We start from the raw sequence: 15,841 nt of genomic DNA on the forward strand, positions 1-15,841 counted from the left end.
GCATAATCCATGAACACAGACAATAGTGTGGTAAAGGCCTGGGGTAGGGGGTGAGGGCGGGTAGAAGGAGTCAATGGGGAAAAAGGGGACATCTGTAATACTTACAACGGTAAATATAAGTTTAAAAAAATGAAACTATCCTTTGGCAAAGAACTAATCAAAATGTTACAGCCCAGATACAAAAAAAAACTTATTAAATGTTTGTAGACACTTCTCCAAAGTGGACATAAGGATGGCCAAGAGACATGAAAAAGTGCTCACTCATTAATCATCAGAGAGACGCAAATTAAAACAACAATGAGGTACACCTCATATCTGTCAGAATGGCTACCATCAACAAACGACAAGTGCTGGTGAGGATGTGGAGAAAAGGGAACCCTAGCGCACTGCTGGCGGGAATGAGACTGGTGCAGTCACTATGAAAAGCAGTATGGAGTTTCCTCAAAAAACTAAAAATGGAACTGCCATTTGGCCCAGTGATCCCACTTCTGGGAATAGATCCTAAGAAACCTGCAACATCAACAGAAAGAATGTATGCACCCCTATGTTCATAGCAGCACAATTTACAATAGCTAAAATTGGGAAACAGCCCAAGTGCCCATCAGTAGATGAGTGGATAAAAAAGCTGTGGTACATTTATACCATGGAATACTATGCAGCTATAAAAAAGGATCTCTTACCCTTTGACACTGCATGGAGGGACCAGAGAGTATTATACTAAGCAAAATAAGACAGTCAGAGAGAGACAAGTATCACATGATCTCACTCATATGTGGAATCTAATGAACAAAATAGATCCAGGGACATAGAAGCATGAAACAGGCTGACAAATCTCAGAGGGAAGGTAGGGGTGGGGGGGGAGAGAGAGAGAAACGTTACCTTGAGAGAACAAGAGATTGGTTGTCCGGTGATCTAACCCACAACCCAGGTATGGTCCCTGACAGGGAATTGAACCCACTACACCCTTCAGTGTCTAGGACAACGCTCCAGCCAACTGAGCCACACCAGCCAGGGCTTGCGGTTTTACTATAGTAACTAGGAGCCCAGCGCACCATTGGAAATCGCACGGACGCCCACCCTCCAGTCGCCTGTCTGGCCCTGCCTTGCTCTCTGGGCCGCTGCTGATCAGCCCCTCCCCCAGCGCAGGTGCACCGAGGCCTCTGCCGCCCCGCCCCCGACCCTGCGCCTGCAACCTCCTCCGGTCCAGCCAACCCATTACAACGTCCCGGTTAATTAGTATATTTCTCTATTATATATATATATATATATATATATAGAGAGAGAGAGAGAGAGAGAGAGAGAGAGAGAGAGAGAGAGACTAGAGGCCCAATGCACAAAATTTGTGCAAGGAGCTCGGCCCTCATAGCCACGGCTTCGTTTGGAAGGTTGTCCAGAGAATGTCAGGAAGGTCGTTCAGCTGTCTGGTCTAATTAACATATTACGCTTTTATTATTATAGATTTTATAGAACGAAACACTAGACAAGCACAAGAGAAATGATAAAATTGAAGGAAATAAGTTCACTGTTATATGTTATCTTCAGGCTTAAAAATTTAATTGTACATACATGTAATGAGGAAAACTGGCTTAATAGCAGTTCATGTGGGCGGGGGGGAGGGGAGGAAGCGACTTTGTTTCTACAAATTCAATATGAGCAAGGCCAATGCAATTTTTGGTAGTATTAATAAGAATTTAGCATCCAGATGAAGACACAGTAAGCCGCATTATACTTGGCATTAGTCAGCCATTATTTAAAGTATATGGGTCAGTTCTGAGTGGCATAGTTAAAGATGACCAGAAAAGAAATTATGACATAGGACCAAAAACTTAAAGGTCTTTTTTAGGAATCTTTCCCCTTCATTAAACATTTACTGAGTATCTAATACATTCTAGGTACCACATTAAGTGCTGACTACACAAAGACATAATCCCTGGCCTCAAAGAGTTCAGTGTACTGCCAGAGACAGACACACAAACATAGAACTAAAATCCACTGACATGGCAGATGCATATACTCACGTGGTGGCACAAAGGATGGTGTGACTCATATTTGAGAAAAAAATCTCACAGAGCGCTTGTTTCACCTGGGTTTAAAAGATGAATACTTTGACAGGAGGATAAGAAGGAAGAGTATCATAGGTGACAAAAGGTCAAAAAGGTTTCAAAAAGCAGACTCTATTCCAAGAACTCTATGTGGTCTGACCACAATCTTGAGAAAGGGAGGAAGAGGACCAAAGAGATGAATTTGAGAACTTTAACCTAAAAATTTAGGCAGAAAGAATCATGACCTTTAAATACTTGAACACTGGCCCAGCCTGTGTGGGTCAGTGGTTGAGTGTCGGCCTATGAACCAGCAGGTCACCGGTTCCATTCCAGGTCAGGGCACGTGCCTGGGTTGTGGGCTCCATCCCCAGTCTGGAGCATGCAGGAGGCAGCCGCTCAGTGTTTCTTTCGTATCGTTGATGTTTCTCTCTCTCTCTGAAATCAATAAAATTATCTTAAAAATAAATAAATAAATAAATACTGAAACTGGGGAAGCAGATTTTGATTCACTAGAAAACTTAACTTTTAAACTTAAAATTGTCCAAAAATAAGAGAGTAATAAGTACCTAGTCACCAGAATGGGAGAAGTATCCCCTATTCCAGTGAAAGATCAACCTCCCCCTGGGGTTCCAGATCTCATTTCTCTCACCTCTTCGTGAACGTAGCTCATTCAGTTTTCCCCACTCTCTCCAGCACCATTGATTTCTCCCTCTCTGCTATAATAATATACAAACTTAACATCCACACATGACTTATAATGCCACCTGTCATCTACCAAATTCAAATATATGACCGCATGTTACTGGAGTCTACTTTATTTTTTTTTGACTCTTTAATTATTTAACACTGGTTATTCAACTATGCTGACAACAATACCTGTTTTAATATTTATAATAGTTTAATTTTTGATAATCAATGTGTTCCAAAATCAACTAGGGCAGAAAGGAACTATTTTTAAAGTAGAACTTATCAATAAGGATGATTAGTGGCTAAGAACAGTTAACACCATTTTGGAACACACTGTTTATCAAATATTAAACTATTATAAATATTAATTAAAACAGGTATTGGTGTCAGCATAGTTGAATAACCAGTGTTAAATAATTAAAGAGTCCAAAAAAATCAATTATTTGCCAATCTTATTAAATCTATTCCCTTAATCATTACCTGCCCCCTCTCCCTTTGAATGATTTTGAAACAAATTCCAGATATCATATCATCTTACCCAGAAACATTTTAGCATCTCTCTTAAAGGACTCTTTTAAAATATGTAACCAGAAAACTACTGTCACTCAAAAACTTAATAACCTTTAATAAAAAAAAATCCAACCTATATTCAATTCCAATCAAATGTTTTTATAGTTTTTCAAATCAGGATCCAAATAAGTTCATACACTTAAACTGCAGATTTCCCTTGTATTGCTTTTTCTTCTTCACATATTTGTGGAAGAAAATGGGTCATCTGTAGTTTGCATAAACTGAATTTAGCTCATTGTATCCATGTATTACTTAGTGGGTAGATTTTGCTATTTACTCAATTTGTTTTTTTAGTTCATTTCTATTCACATTTTCTACTTATTTCTGAGTCAGGTTATATTTTTTAGGAAATTGACTATTTTATATAATTTTTCAAGTCCATGGGCATCAAGTTTGCCATATTCTACATTTATGGGCTTTTAAAAATCTTTATCTTATCTAGAGATGTATTACCTGTTTCACTCCTAACATTATATATGCCTTCTTGCTTTTTCTTTTTCCTTGACCAATTTTGCCAGAGACTTGGCTATAATATAGATTCTATGTTAATTCCTCAATTAGATTTGGTTTTGATTATCTTGTTTTCTATTCAGTAATTTCTGTTATCTTTCCAATCTTCTACTTCCTTTAGGTTTAATCTGCTGTGAGTTTTCTAACTTCTTCAGTTAGCCACTTAATAGTTTTCAGTCTTCAATTAGAGTACCTTACAGATTCTAAGACATACATTTTTCCAAATTAACATCTCTGAACTTGGGATGCTTCCTACCATTGGAATCTTAGAATCACTGCCAGCCAGCAGCAGTGATGATGCCACTCTCATTGCTTACACAGTTATGAATGTAAGATAAGAAGCAGCTTACAAAAACTGTATAGTGATTTGCCAATTATCCCTGGTGGCATGATTGGACAATTGTAACCTCTCAATGTTAACCAATAAAACTTTTACAGACCATCTGAGGAAGAGCTATGAGTCTCATCTAAAAAACTTTTGTGGCTACCTTCTGGCAAGCTCAATGAAGCATTGGCATCAAAACTTGATGGGAACCAGAAGTTTGAAAGAAGATGCTGGAGACAGCTGTGGAGGACTTTTAAGAAGTGCTGTCTCACCTGACCAGTGTGGCTCAATGGTTGAGCAATACTATGTAGAAAAACAAAAACATCTATGATTCAGTCAAAAAATGATTTAGAAGAATCAGATCCTGAATATGAGGAAGTCACAGGAGTATTCTAATTCATTACTTCATTTTCTTTTATAAATATATACATGTGACATATTAAATCTACATCTAAGTAAATGTATGAGCTCTTTTATAAGTATAAAGTTAAAAAGTCTAAGCTGTAGGAAAGCATTACCAGAGCATCTTAAGATTCAATGAAATATGATATAGGCACTTAAATTTTCCTCTTAGTATGGTTTCAGCTGTATTAAATTCTAAATATTTTCCAATTCCCATGATTTTGTTTTTCATTTGTACTTTATTTAGAAGTTTTGGGGTTTGCTTTTTAATTTTCAAACAAGGACTTGTAGGCGGGGAAAACTGATTATATGTGTTATTAATTTCTAATATTATTGTATTGAGTCAGATAACATGGTTTATATATGAATCTTGAGCTAATTATGTAAATGTCCCACATTTGTTTAAAAAGAATATATACTAGTATTCTCTAATTTGGGAGGTGTATCGTTCTATGTGTGTACAGTAGATCAAGTTGTATATCATATTTCTTTTCTTTTAGTGGTTACCCTTAAATTTTTAATATGCATCTGACTGAAAGCCTAAAGTTAATCAATATCTCTATCCTCCTCTTGAACTATATATAGACCATTAGAACTCTTTAATGCTGACCAATCCCCAGCTTACATTTTATCCTTGACTGGTATTTTAGTTCCACTTTGGTTTTAGCTCCCATAAGTTGTCATAATTATTTTTGTTTTCTGTAGTCAATGTTGGCTAAGTTTACCTACCAATTTTTGTTCACCAGGACTTCTTGTATTCTACTCTATCCCCTAAGTTACATTTCTTTCTTCCTGAAGTACTTTGTTTAGTATAATAGTTCTTTCAGAAAGTGTGATAAATTCCTTATATTTTTGTTTATATCTAAAAATATTTTTATTTTGCACTCACTCTTGAATCACTAAGCTGAGTATGAAATTCAGATTTCTCAACACTTGGAAGATAGTCTTCCATTTTCCTCAGGCCTCTCTTGTTAAGAGAGGTCTGCTCACATTCTGTGCTCCTTTCTGGTAGCTTTTAATAGTGTCTTTGGTTCATTGCAATGTATTTAGCTGTGAGGTTTTGTTTTGCTCATTTAAATTCTGCTAGGGAATCATGAGTCTTAAACCTAAGAATTCATGTCTTTTTATTAATGCCAAAATATTTTCAAGTCATCATCTCTTTACATTCCACATCTCCCTCATTCTATTTTTCTCCTTCTGGAATTTAGATGTTGGGTCTTCGTGACCTTTTATATCTTCCTTCATCTTAACTGTTTTGCATTCTTAGGATTTCCTCAGATCTACCTCCCAGGTTACTGATTTTTTCATCTATGTATTGTAGACTATTGCTTAACTTATTCACTGAGCTTTTTAACCTGCATTTTTCATTGTTTAATTCTTTTTCAAATGTGCCTGTTTCATCAAGTCTTATTCATTTCTTTGGATGCCAACTAATCCTTTAATATATTCAGTCACTTAAAATATGCTCATTTAAATTATCTTTCAAACTGCCATTCTACAATCCCAATTCTTGGAGCTATAATCATCTTTTTCTATCTGCTGACTCTTATTTGTGGTAGAAACTGTTTTTCTTGTGTGTAATTTTAAATTATAAATTCATCTTCAGTTGGGCTTATTTCTTCTGTAAGAATCCCTTGTGGCCTGAGATATGGGAGTTCCCCTTGAAGTCTTGTTTTTCTGTTCTCTGGGTGACCCAGGGTTATCATGAGCTTGGAGCCAGCTTTTTATTTTTTTAAAATACATTTTTATCGATTTCAGAGAGGAAGGAAGAGGGAGAGATAGAAATATCAATGATGAGAGAGAATCACCAATTGGTTGCCCCCACACACCCCACACTGGGTATTGAGCCCGCAACCTGGGCATGTGCCCTGATTGGGAATGGAACCGTGACCTCCTGGTTCATAGGTCAACCACATAACCATGGGTGTGGAGCCAGCTTTTATATTAATTTCTCAACATGTGGATACCTGACCCATATAATATAAATTCAGATCCCAAATTTGAGTGAGGCGTAAGTTTCATGCTTCAATTTCTCAGGTAAGCTTTTTTCCATTTCCTCTTTGCATAAAGTGCAGGCAAATCAAGACAGATTTCTTTTTATTGACTTGTGTCAGTGGGAAGATTTTTCTCTAGCCCACCCTGTCTCCTAGGATGCAGCACATCAGATCCCAGGTATATGAAGAAGTCTTAGTTTTGGTTCCTTCTTCCACTTGGTTAATACGCAATCAGCTAGAAATAGAAAACGAGAAATAACTCCTCACTCCACCCCTTCATCCTGCTCCAGGGCAACACGGCATGAGTTCAGGGCTTACTCAAGTTTTGGGTTTTAGTTTCATTTTTGTTTCTGGAACCTGGAGGTTTTCCTATCTTTCCTACACGCTCAGGAACATATTTTAAAGAATTGTTGTGTTGTACCACCCAGCTTTTTGTTTGGTATTTGTAGCAGAAGAGCCTTCAGCTTACCTCAGCCATCTTGCTAAAAGAGAATTTGGGCTCTCCAATGCATTTGTTACATTACACCCATAGTTGTGATCTCCCTAAATGCAAAGATGAACTCCTCTTTAAAACTCTTGGTGGGTCCTCATTCCTTAGCATGGCATCCAAAATCCACTATTATCCAGTAACTACTTATTTCTGCCAATTCTACTTCCTTCCACTCTCCCTCAAATACTCTATACTTCAACCACTCCTCCTTACAATCCCTAAAATTCCTTGTTTCATACTCCTATGCTTTTAAATATAGTACTGTTTTCCCTCATCCTTATCTTGCCATCATCCATTTACCGAATCTAAGTGTCTGCCTTTCACTGCAGCTGGGTTCTCTTTTTTTCGAAAATAGCTAACATTTGAGCTAAGCATTCTAATAATTCAGTCTTAAAATTAACCTTTCAATTTTGCTACTATTACTATCACCATTTTCATAATAAGGAAACTAAGGTACAGAGAGGTTAGGCAATGACACATAGTTATAAATGGCAGAGCTGGAATTTGAACACAGGCAGTCTGTCTCCAGAACTTGCTCTATTTATACTATTCTCCCTCCTACAGTTATATCTTGCATTTATTACAACACATTTCAGTTGCACGTTTATATACAATCCTCCCAACGACACTGACTTTGAGAGAATCATGCTTCTATTTGTAGCTCCATGCCTAGCACACAGAAGGCCCTCAAATGGTCACTAAGTTAATGACTAAAGGAAACAGCCCCACAGCCACTGCGTTCCTCCAGTCCAGCCCCTTCACCTCTGGCCTGCACTCCTGAAGTAGCCCCCTGACTGGACTCCCCTCCTCCACTTTCTACTACATCTTTCCTTCACATTCCAACCAACAGTATCTTTCTAAAGCACGTTTATGATTATGTAGTTCACTACTAAAAACCTTTAAGAGCTCAACACTTTCTACAGGATAAAGTCCCCAACTCTTTTAGCATGACATGCCATGCCCTTCATGACCTAACTTCATGGTAGAAGAAAAAATCTCTCTTCTTCCCCATTCCATCTATATTTAATTTCTTGTCGGTCTCTGAATATGTCAAGTACTGTATGCCTGCACATGCAGGTTCCTCTGCCTGGCGTGGCCATCCCTCCTAACTTGGTGAATTCTTACTCTTTCAACATTTAGCTCAAATGCCTTCGTCAGGTTTCCTCCTGACTGTCAATTGTCCCATTCATATACTCTATAGCAATTTTCAACTGGTGTGCCACAAGAATTTTTAAAACATGCAACACCTGACTATTTAGTCAGGGGCACTGACCTCTTTTCCCTTAAATGGTTAAAAAAAAAAAAAAAAAAAGCCAACACAACCAAAGCTGTCCAGTGTGAATGAATCAAAATTACAGCCATTTTTTGTCAGATTAGCAAAAAATATATATTTTTGGTGTGTTGCAGAATTTTAGTAATTAATTTATGTGTGCCATGAGACAAAAAACGTTGAAAATTGCTGCTATACTCTGTTGGCACCGTGCATTTACCTCACTTACCACTTTGTATTGTTATTTGATAAGGTGTGTTTTCCCGACCAGACTGTGGAATCTTAAAGAACAGGGACCATATCTTATTCATTATCTTTTTATTGTATTATCTTACACAGTATAAATGTAAGATTCAAAATGCTCATTGAATTAGTGAAATGAAATTTGACAAACATATCCTACATCCTACATGCAAGTAAACTTAGATATAAACAAATTCAAGGTAGGCAACTCTTCCAAGATTAACTGGAAGTTAGACAAGAAATATGAATGAACAAAAATGAATACCTTCTAAATTCCTGCTGCTCAATCCTGGATTCTACAGAATGGAACTATCCCTTCTATAGTGATTAATGCTTAGTTGGTGAGGTGATCTCATCCTGAGTTTTAAAAAGCACACAAGTACATGGCAAATATTTCCTGCATTAGTATAACACATAAGGACACTCTCAAAGTCTGGAATATGAGTCAGTAAGAATAAGAAGTTGAGTCATTTTTATACATTTTAAAACAAATCCATACAGGCCAGGGAAATTCCTGTCCTTTTACACTACAATCACATGACTTAATTATTCATTAGTCCTAAATGCAATTTAGGCTGCACACATAGCAAACATTGTCTGCCAATTGAGTAATAAACCAGAACCACTTGTTTTTCACAGAAAGAGAAAAATGCTTAAATGTATAAATGCTAATCCGAAGTGAACAAGGAGTTTGGGGTGGGATAAAGGGAAGGGATAAATGAGGTACTATTCAATTTTTTTAATCTATTCAATTTTTGAAATGTACTTTTAATACTACAAATAGTTACAAATTTTAAACTGCCAATTAAAAAAATTCATCATCCTGTGTCTAGCTTTTCTCTTTAATGATTACCCATGGTAGAAGAAAAAGAACTGTCCTAAAAATGTCTTGTTTCAAGTTCAAAGGCAGTATAATTTAAAATGAGCATGCTTAATTTCAAATCACAAGGCTAAATGAATTCTTAATATTCATTAATTATTAACAATGGGGCCTGTTACTGTTGTACATAGTTGCAAACCTACCTATGTACACCTGTGTGGTAAATTTTCTTTTTTTTTTTTAAATCAATGGATCAGGACTGTCTCTAAATTTAGAATATAAGCTCCAAAAGGGAGAGATCTTTGAATATTTCAACCTTCAATGTCTCCCAAAAACCTGGAACAGTGCCTGGCAAAGAGTAGGCATTCATTACATACTTGCTGGATATTGCTCCAGATGGTACAAATGCTTTGTACGTCAATATACACAATGGCTGCAGATGCTCAAAGAACATAAAGTTGAAGTCTGGGTTCATCTTAAAATGACCACTTAGCCTTCACAATGTTGTACAAATCAACTCATATTATATCCAAAAGCAAATTGACAATATGTAGAAGAATAAAAAATTTTACACAGGAATCATTAAGGTTCTGAACTTGAAAGCTTGCCAAGAAGCTGGCAAAAAAACAAAATGTCACCTGCACAACCAAAATTTTCAACAATCAAACTCTTCCTTTCCTTTTTTTTTAATAGATGATACAAATACAAAAGAGCCATGAGGCTTCAACATTTTTAAATTGTAAGAATTTCACTAACACCAGTGTATTTACTACAAAATTTCATTCCCAGTAATAGAAAGCAGGCCTGACCTTTCTTCTATCAATTGACTATGCCAAAAGAACACGAAAAGCAATATTTCTTAATACACCTGAAATTGCTAATTCTGTTTGTTTCCCACTCCTAAACGTATAATGTAAATATTTATGAAACTGGTATTTTTAGCTTTCCCTATTAAAAGCCATTATGAGCACTTAACTGTGAATTAGACTATATTTTCGCCTTTATTAATGGGTTACCCTCTCAGCCCTTGTTTATTTGTTACTAACTCACGATGACCTTTAGCTGATCACTCTCTTTTCTGGGCTTCATTTCTCTTTTCTGTAGAATGAGCGACCTGAGTTAAAGCAATGATTCTTTTAACCTTCTCTTTGCAAACACTTGAGAATCTAAGAAAAGCTACCTCTTCATAAAAATGCACATATGCACTTATGTAAAAATTTTATAAGCAATTATTTATAATGGTAAAAAATTGGAAACAACCTCAATGTCCACCAACAGACAGTTAAGTAAACTGTTGTACCCATTCAATGAAATTCCTTGCAACTGTGAGTAGAATGAAGAAATCGTCTATGTACTAATATGAAAAAATTTCCATCATTGTTACATGAAAAAAGCAAGTTACAGAACAGTGTGCATAATATATAACCTTTTGTGTAAAAAGATAAAAATATAAAATATATTTTAATTTTCATGTATAAACATAAATAAATTGTGGAAGAATAAACAAGAATCTTTGGTGGAAGTGGGAAATGAAGATGGGGTAGGAGGAACCTTTTATTGTATACTTCCTTACATTGTTTGAATTATGTGAATGCATTGCCTATTAAATTTTTAAATTAAAAAATATTATATATAACCTAAAGAGGTCCAGACAACCTGCTGAAGCTAGAAGGTAATTTCCTGCCCAGCAATATTTTTCTATAATGCATTGATTTAATAAGCATGTAATTATATACACTTAATGATCCAACAACAAGAAAATTTAAGGAAAAAACATTTTTCATTGTGGTACTCATATAAACATATAAAGTAATTGGATACTCAATGGATACTAAGTGACTCAATATATCCTAATTTGGAATCTTGTTTTATATAATCTCCTTAATCACGGATACACTTTGATAAATTTCTTCAAGGGAAAAAGTTTGCATAAATCATCAAGCCAAATTCCTCCTCATGATTCAAATTTCAGACTGGATATTTCACAAGGGAGTCCAGGTTTTAGAAATAAAAATAGAAATTTCTATCCTATTTGACCATATAATCAAGAGTACTAATAAGGGGACCAGAGAAATATTGTCTTATTATTTGGACATAACCTCAGACTTTGAAGCAAATTAAATAGCATATGAGGACATCACGCAGCACCCACAAATTAGATGACATTTGAGGAGCCCTTCATCCCTGATTTGAGCAGGAATCAGATGGATATGGTTTTCATTCCTAGGCAAGTTACTTAACTCCTCTGGGCCTCCATTTCATCTGTAAAATGGAAATAAAAGCGCCTATCCCCTAAGGATGTTGTGAAGTTTCAAAGAGGAAACACAGAAAGGCAAGACGCAGAAATAAACGAGTGGCAGGTGTCTGACGGCTAGAATCAAAACAAGCTGCATCCTGGGAGCTGTAGTTTCTAGGGGCTGCACTTCCATACACAAGCAGTGCCTCCTCTCCCGCTACTGAAAATAACACATGGCACAATTCCCAACGAAAAAGGCGCACACATCTAGCCTTTCCTGATTATGTCTCTTGAAAATCTCCTAGGTACGCATTCTTTTTTATCAAAGCAGATGCGTTGACTGGGTGTGTCTCAGAGTCCTAAACTGAGCGACAACAGTTTTGTTGTGCGTGTTAACAGGGCACCAGGTCAAGAGTGGGCAGGCTGCAGGAGGTAAGAAAGGCAAAGCTGAAGGCAACAGTCCCGACTAAAACTTGTTCATTGCCAGGATGATGGCAGGAAACTCCACCACTGCCGTGGGGATCAAAGCAGCCCCCGCCAACCAGTCTGTCCCCCAAGCCTGGAAACCCCATCCCGCTTCTTCTTTTCCCTGGGGACCACTGGAGCTGGGTTTTAGTGTTATTGTAAGGAGACGAGGAAAACCCCGTCACTGGCTGTGTCCTCGCTGTGTGCCAGGCTGTGCTGAACATGCATTTTTTTTTTTTTTAAGATTTTGTGAAAACTGCACGTAAGCGCTCATTCCCTTCACTCGCTCTGATCTCGAGGCTGAAGAGCTCCCCCCATCACATCCTCAAATTCAACCTGTTCCCCAACTGCAGATACTCCACAAGCAAGTCGACCCCTAGCTCTTCACCCAGCACCCACCGAGCACCCCTGGGCCCTCCAGGGCCCCCGAAGTTCAGCGCCCTCCTCCCACCGCGGGTCCAACCTGCCTGGCCCTAACTTGTTCCAAGAAATGCGAGGGCTCCCTCCGAACTTCTGACTCACGCAGGGCGCAGGGGCCCCTCCAAACCCATCCAGCCCCCTACTTTCTTTCCGAAGTTCAAAATTCAGAAACAGATCATGCAACCGCAGGAGAACTCTCCGCACCCGCTCCCGTGGGGCCTGGGACCCCCCCTCCCCACCCCCCACCCCGCGAACCAGGCCGGGCTGGGGCGCCGGGCGCGCTCGGCCTCGCCCCGGACCCCAAGGAGAGGAGGGGAGGCTCCACCTGGCTCCGCGGGCGCGGCGCGCGGCTCCGGCTCCGGCCTGGGCCCCGCGGCGGCCGCGCCCCCGTCCCGGCGCGGGCGGCAGCGCTCCGGCTGGCGGCGGGCGCGCTCGCCCGGCACCTCCGCGCTGGCCTGGCCGTCGTCGCGGGCCCGACGGCGGGCCCAGCCCGGGCCGCGGGCGCGGCAGCGCGGGCAAGCCGGGCCCGCTGCGTCGGCGGCGCGTTGGGCGCAGCCTCGGCACCGCGAGTGGCCGCCAGGCAGGGCCGCCGCTTCCCCGGGGGTCTCCAAGCGGCCGGCGCAGCCCGGCTCCTCCGACCGCGGCGGGGGCTGCAGCAACGTCTGCGGCAACACGAGCAGCGTGCGGCCGGAGGCCCGGCCCTGCGCCCCAGCCTTGGCCGCCGCCATCTCGTCACAGCGGCCCCGCCGGCTCCGCCGACTCAGCGCTGCCGCGGCCGCCGCGGAAGAGGCCCGAGTGCTCGGACCTGCCGCCGCCATCTTGTTTCCCGTTTGAGGGCGAGTCCGTTGCGAGGGAGAGGGGTAGAGGGCGGGCAGGGAGCGGCGGCGGCTCATCTGCATATTCATGAGGGGGCGGGGCGGGCCCGGAGAAGGTTCTTCCTGGACTTGGTTGGTGGTAGGGGATACTTCGTTAATATCCTATATGATAATCCTATATAATAAAAGGCTAATATGCAAATTGTCCCCTCAACCAGGAGTTCCATGGGGTGTTTGACCAGGGGGCAGGGCGGTGGGCCAACCGCTTGCAGCCACTCCCCCCTCCCCCCACTCGTGCACAAATTTGTGCACTGGGCCTCTAGTTCCTTATAGTTTCTACAGCCGATCTTCAGCCTCCTTCGGCAGTCTTTGCAATTTCCTTTCATGCAACCAAATGAAGGTGAGAACTGAGGGGTTTATTGGGAATTCTGAGCGATATTAAGCTTTCTGAAGTAATTACACTTACTTATCCTGCAGGAGCCTCCTAACGGACGCTAAAGTGCGTGGGGAGTATGTGAATTACCCAGAACCCTGTCTCCCTCCGGGCTTCCTTTGACGTGAGGGTAGCTTTTGTGACCGAGAGCAGGCCTGCTGTGACCTGAAACTAAGGGCCAAAAATAAGAGCTTCTTGTCAGTCCTCATCTCCATATCCTTCTCCAGGTCCTTCCTGGAGCTCCCCTCTTTTAGCTGGAAAAACACTTTCCCGGTTTTTCTCATTCCCTCAGCTCTGTCTCCGACTCCTTCCTTTGAGTCTCCTCCCCCCGCCCCCCAACACACACACACACCGCCCCCCCTAGTTTGGGGCTTACATGTGGGTGTTCCTCTAGGTCAGGCCTCAGCCTCTTCCCACTCTGCCGCCTCCCCCCTCCCCCCCACCTCCTGCGCACACATTCCTCCAGCTGAAATCCCAAGTTGTTCCTTGCAGTCTGGACCTGAGTGCAGCCCTGCATGTCCAACTGCCCGATGGAAATGTCATCTTGGACGTCTGCATCTCTGACGTGCAAAGCTGAAGTCACGTGTTGTTGTTTTTCCCCCACCCTCCTTCCAAAACAGCTCTTCTTCTTTTCCTCATTCTCTTAAAGGCACTATCCTCCCAATTCCTCAAGCTCCAAACCTAGTCACCTTTACTTCTCCATCATCTCCCACACCCGTCCGTTTCTTGGTTCTGTCCGTTCTCCCACCATCATGGCTCCTTTCTCACCTATCCTCTCTTTATGCCTCCCCCGCCGCTCCGTTCGGGTCTCGTCATCTCTCACCTAGACGATGGCAGTAGTTTCGATAGATTGTCTTCCTGCCCACAGCCTCTCTTCCTCCAATCCATCTCCCACAGCCCTTGGAGTTGCTTTCTAAAAGACAGCTCTGACCACATCATCCCTAGCTGGGCTCGTCACTGGGGGGTGCTCAGAATCGGATGCCAGTCCCCATTCCGGATGCAGAGAGTATGGGAGAAAGAATGGCTCCCCTCTGATATACCTCTGCTCTAGCAATTCTCCCATCCTTTGTTTTTTTATTTTTTATTTTATTTTTGCACTAAAGTAGTTTTGGAGCAGGAAGGCATTAAGAAAATGGCATTTCTTTTTGGGAATCTTCATAAGAAAACACAAGTTTTGTAAGGAGAGCCAAGTCCAAAGAAGCAACACAATTGCAAGGAAAGGCATCAGAGGCCCCGGGTTTCCACGAGATTGTCCGGAAACAGTGCCTGAGGTGGTGGTAAACCAATCCAAGGCAGAGAGCAGGGGAAAAAAAAGAACGAAGTGGATTCCCAAGATGAGAACCAGATGGCTACAGAACAGTCAAGAACTGAAGAAGGGTCAATGAGTAATTGAAACAGGGCTTGTGTTTACAGAGGCCCAGACAGTCAGAATCCTGCCAAACACAGAAGGGTGGCCTCCGCTGCACTGTCCTTTGTCCAGGGGTCCTCCTCCGTTCACTCCCCACTGGCAGTTCCTGAGGACTCTTTGCCCGGATTCTGACAAGGGAGGCCTGTGGTCCAGAGACCAAGCCAGCTACCATCGGAAACGGGGCCCTTGGAGTGGGCGGTTCGCTCCTGACTGTCGGGGGGCACTTCATCTGAAGCCTGTTTGCTGTTGGAGGAGCTGAGCCACAGAAGTGTGGCATGCCTTCTCGGAGACAAATACAGACAGGAAATGTCACTTTGCAGAGGGGAAAAAGCAAGAGGTCTGCATAGCGCTCTCTCAAAAGCCAGGAGGTCTGGGCTTGGTCCTGGCTCCATCACCCCTTTCACTAACTCATTGTGTGTAATTTCAAACAGGTAACTTTTTTTTTTTTTACCTCTGGGCCTCAGTCTCCTCATCTTTAAAGCAAGGCTGTTGGAATTCAGCAGTTCCCAACCTGGGGTGCACCTCACAAAGACACACACACACACACACACACACACACACATATTCACACATATGCCGAAGTCCCACCTCAGATCTACCGAGATCACCAACAGATCAACTCAAAGATCTCCTCTAGCCCTAACATTCTAGAAGTCTGACTCCCAATTTCCAGTCCCTTCTCTCCTCCATTGCTGCTGCCAAAGTAGTCTT

General features: G+C 41.4%; 1 protein-coding gene across 1 annotated transcript in view; it reads right to left on the reverse strand.

Annotated features, from left to right (window-relative positions):
- The window catches only part of RNF169 (ring finger protein 169), a 56,148-nt gene extending 42,822 nt beyond the window's left edge, over positions 1–13,326 (reverse strand). Inside the window, exon 1 of the mRNA XM_054725637.1 lies at positions 12,800–13,326. Within this exon, the coding sequence (XP_054581612.1) occupies positions 12,800–13,292 (493 nt within the window). The 5' untranslated portion in view covers positions 13,293–13,326. The remainder of the gene's footprint in view (positions 1–12,799) is intronic.
- Positions 13,327–15,841: the final 2,515 nt, after the last annotated feature.

Source organism: Eptesicus fuscus, chromosome 13 (assembly GCF_027574615.1).
Source record: "Eptesicus fuscus isolate TK198812 chromosome 13, DD_ASM_mEF_20220401, whole genome shotgun sequence".
Lineage (NCBI taxonomy): Eukaryota > Metazoa > Chordata > Mammalia > Chiroptera > Vespertilionidae > Eptesicus > Eptesicus fuscus.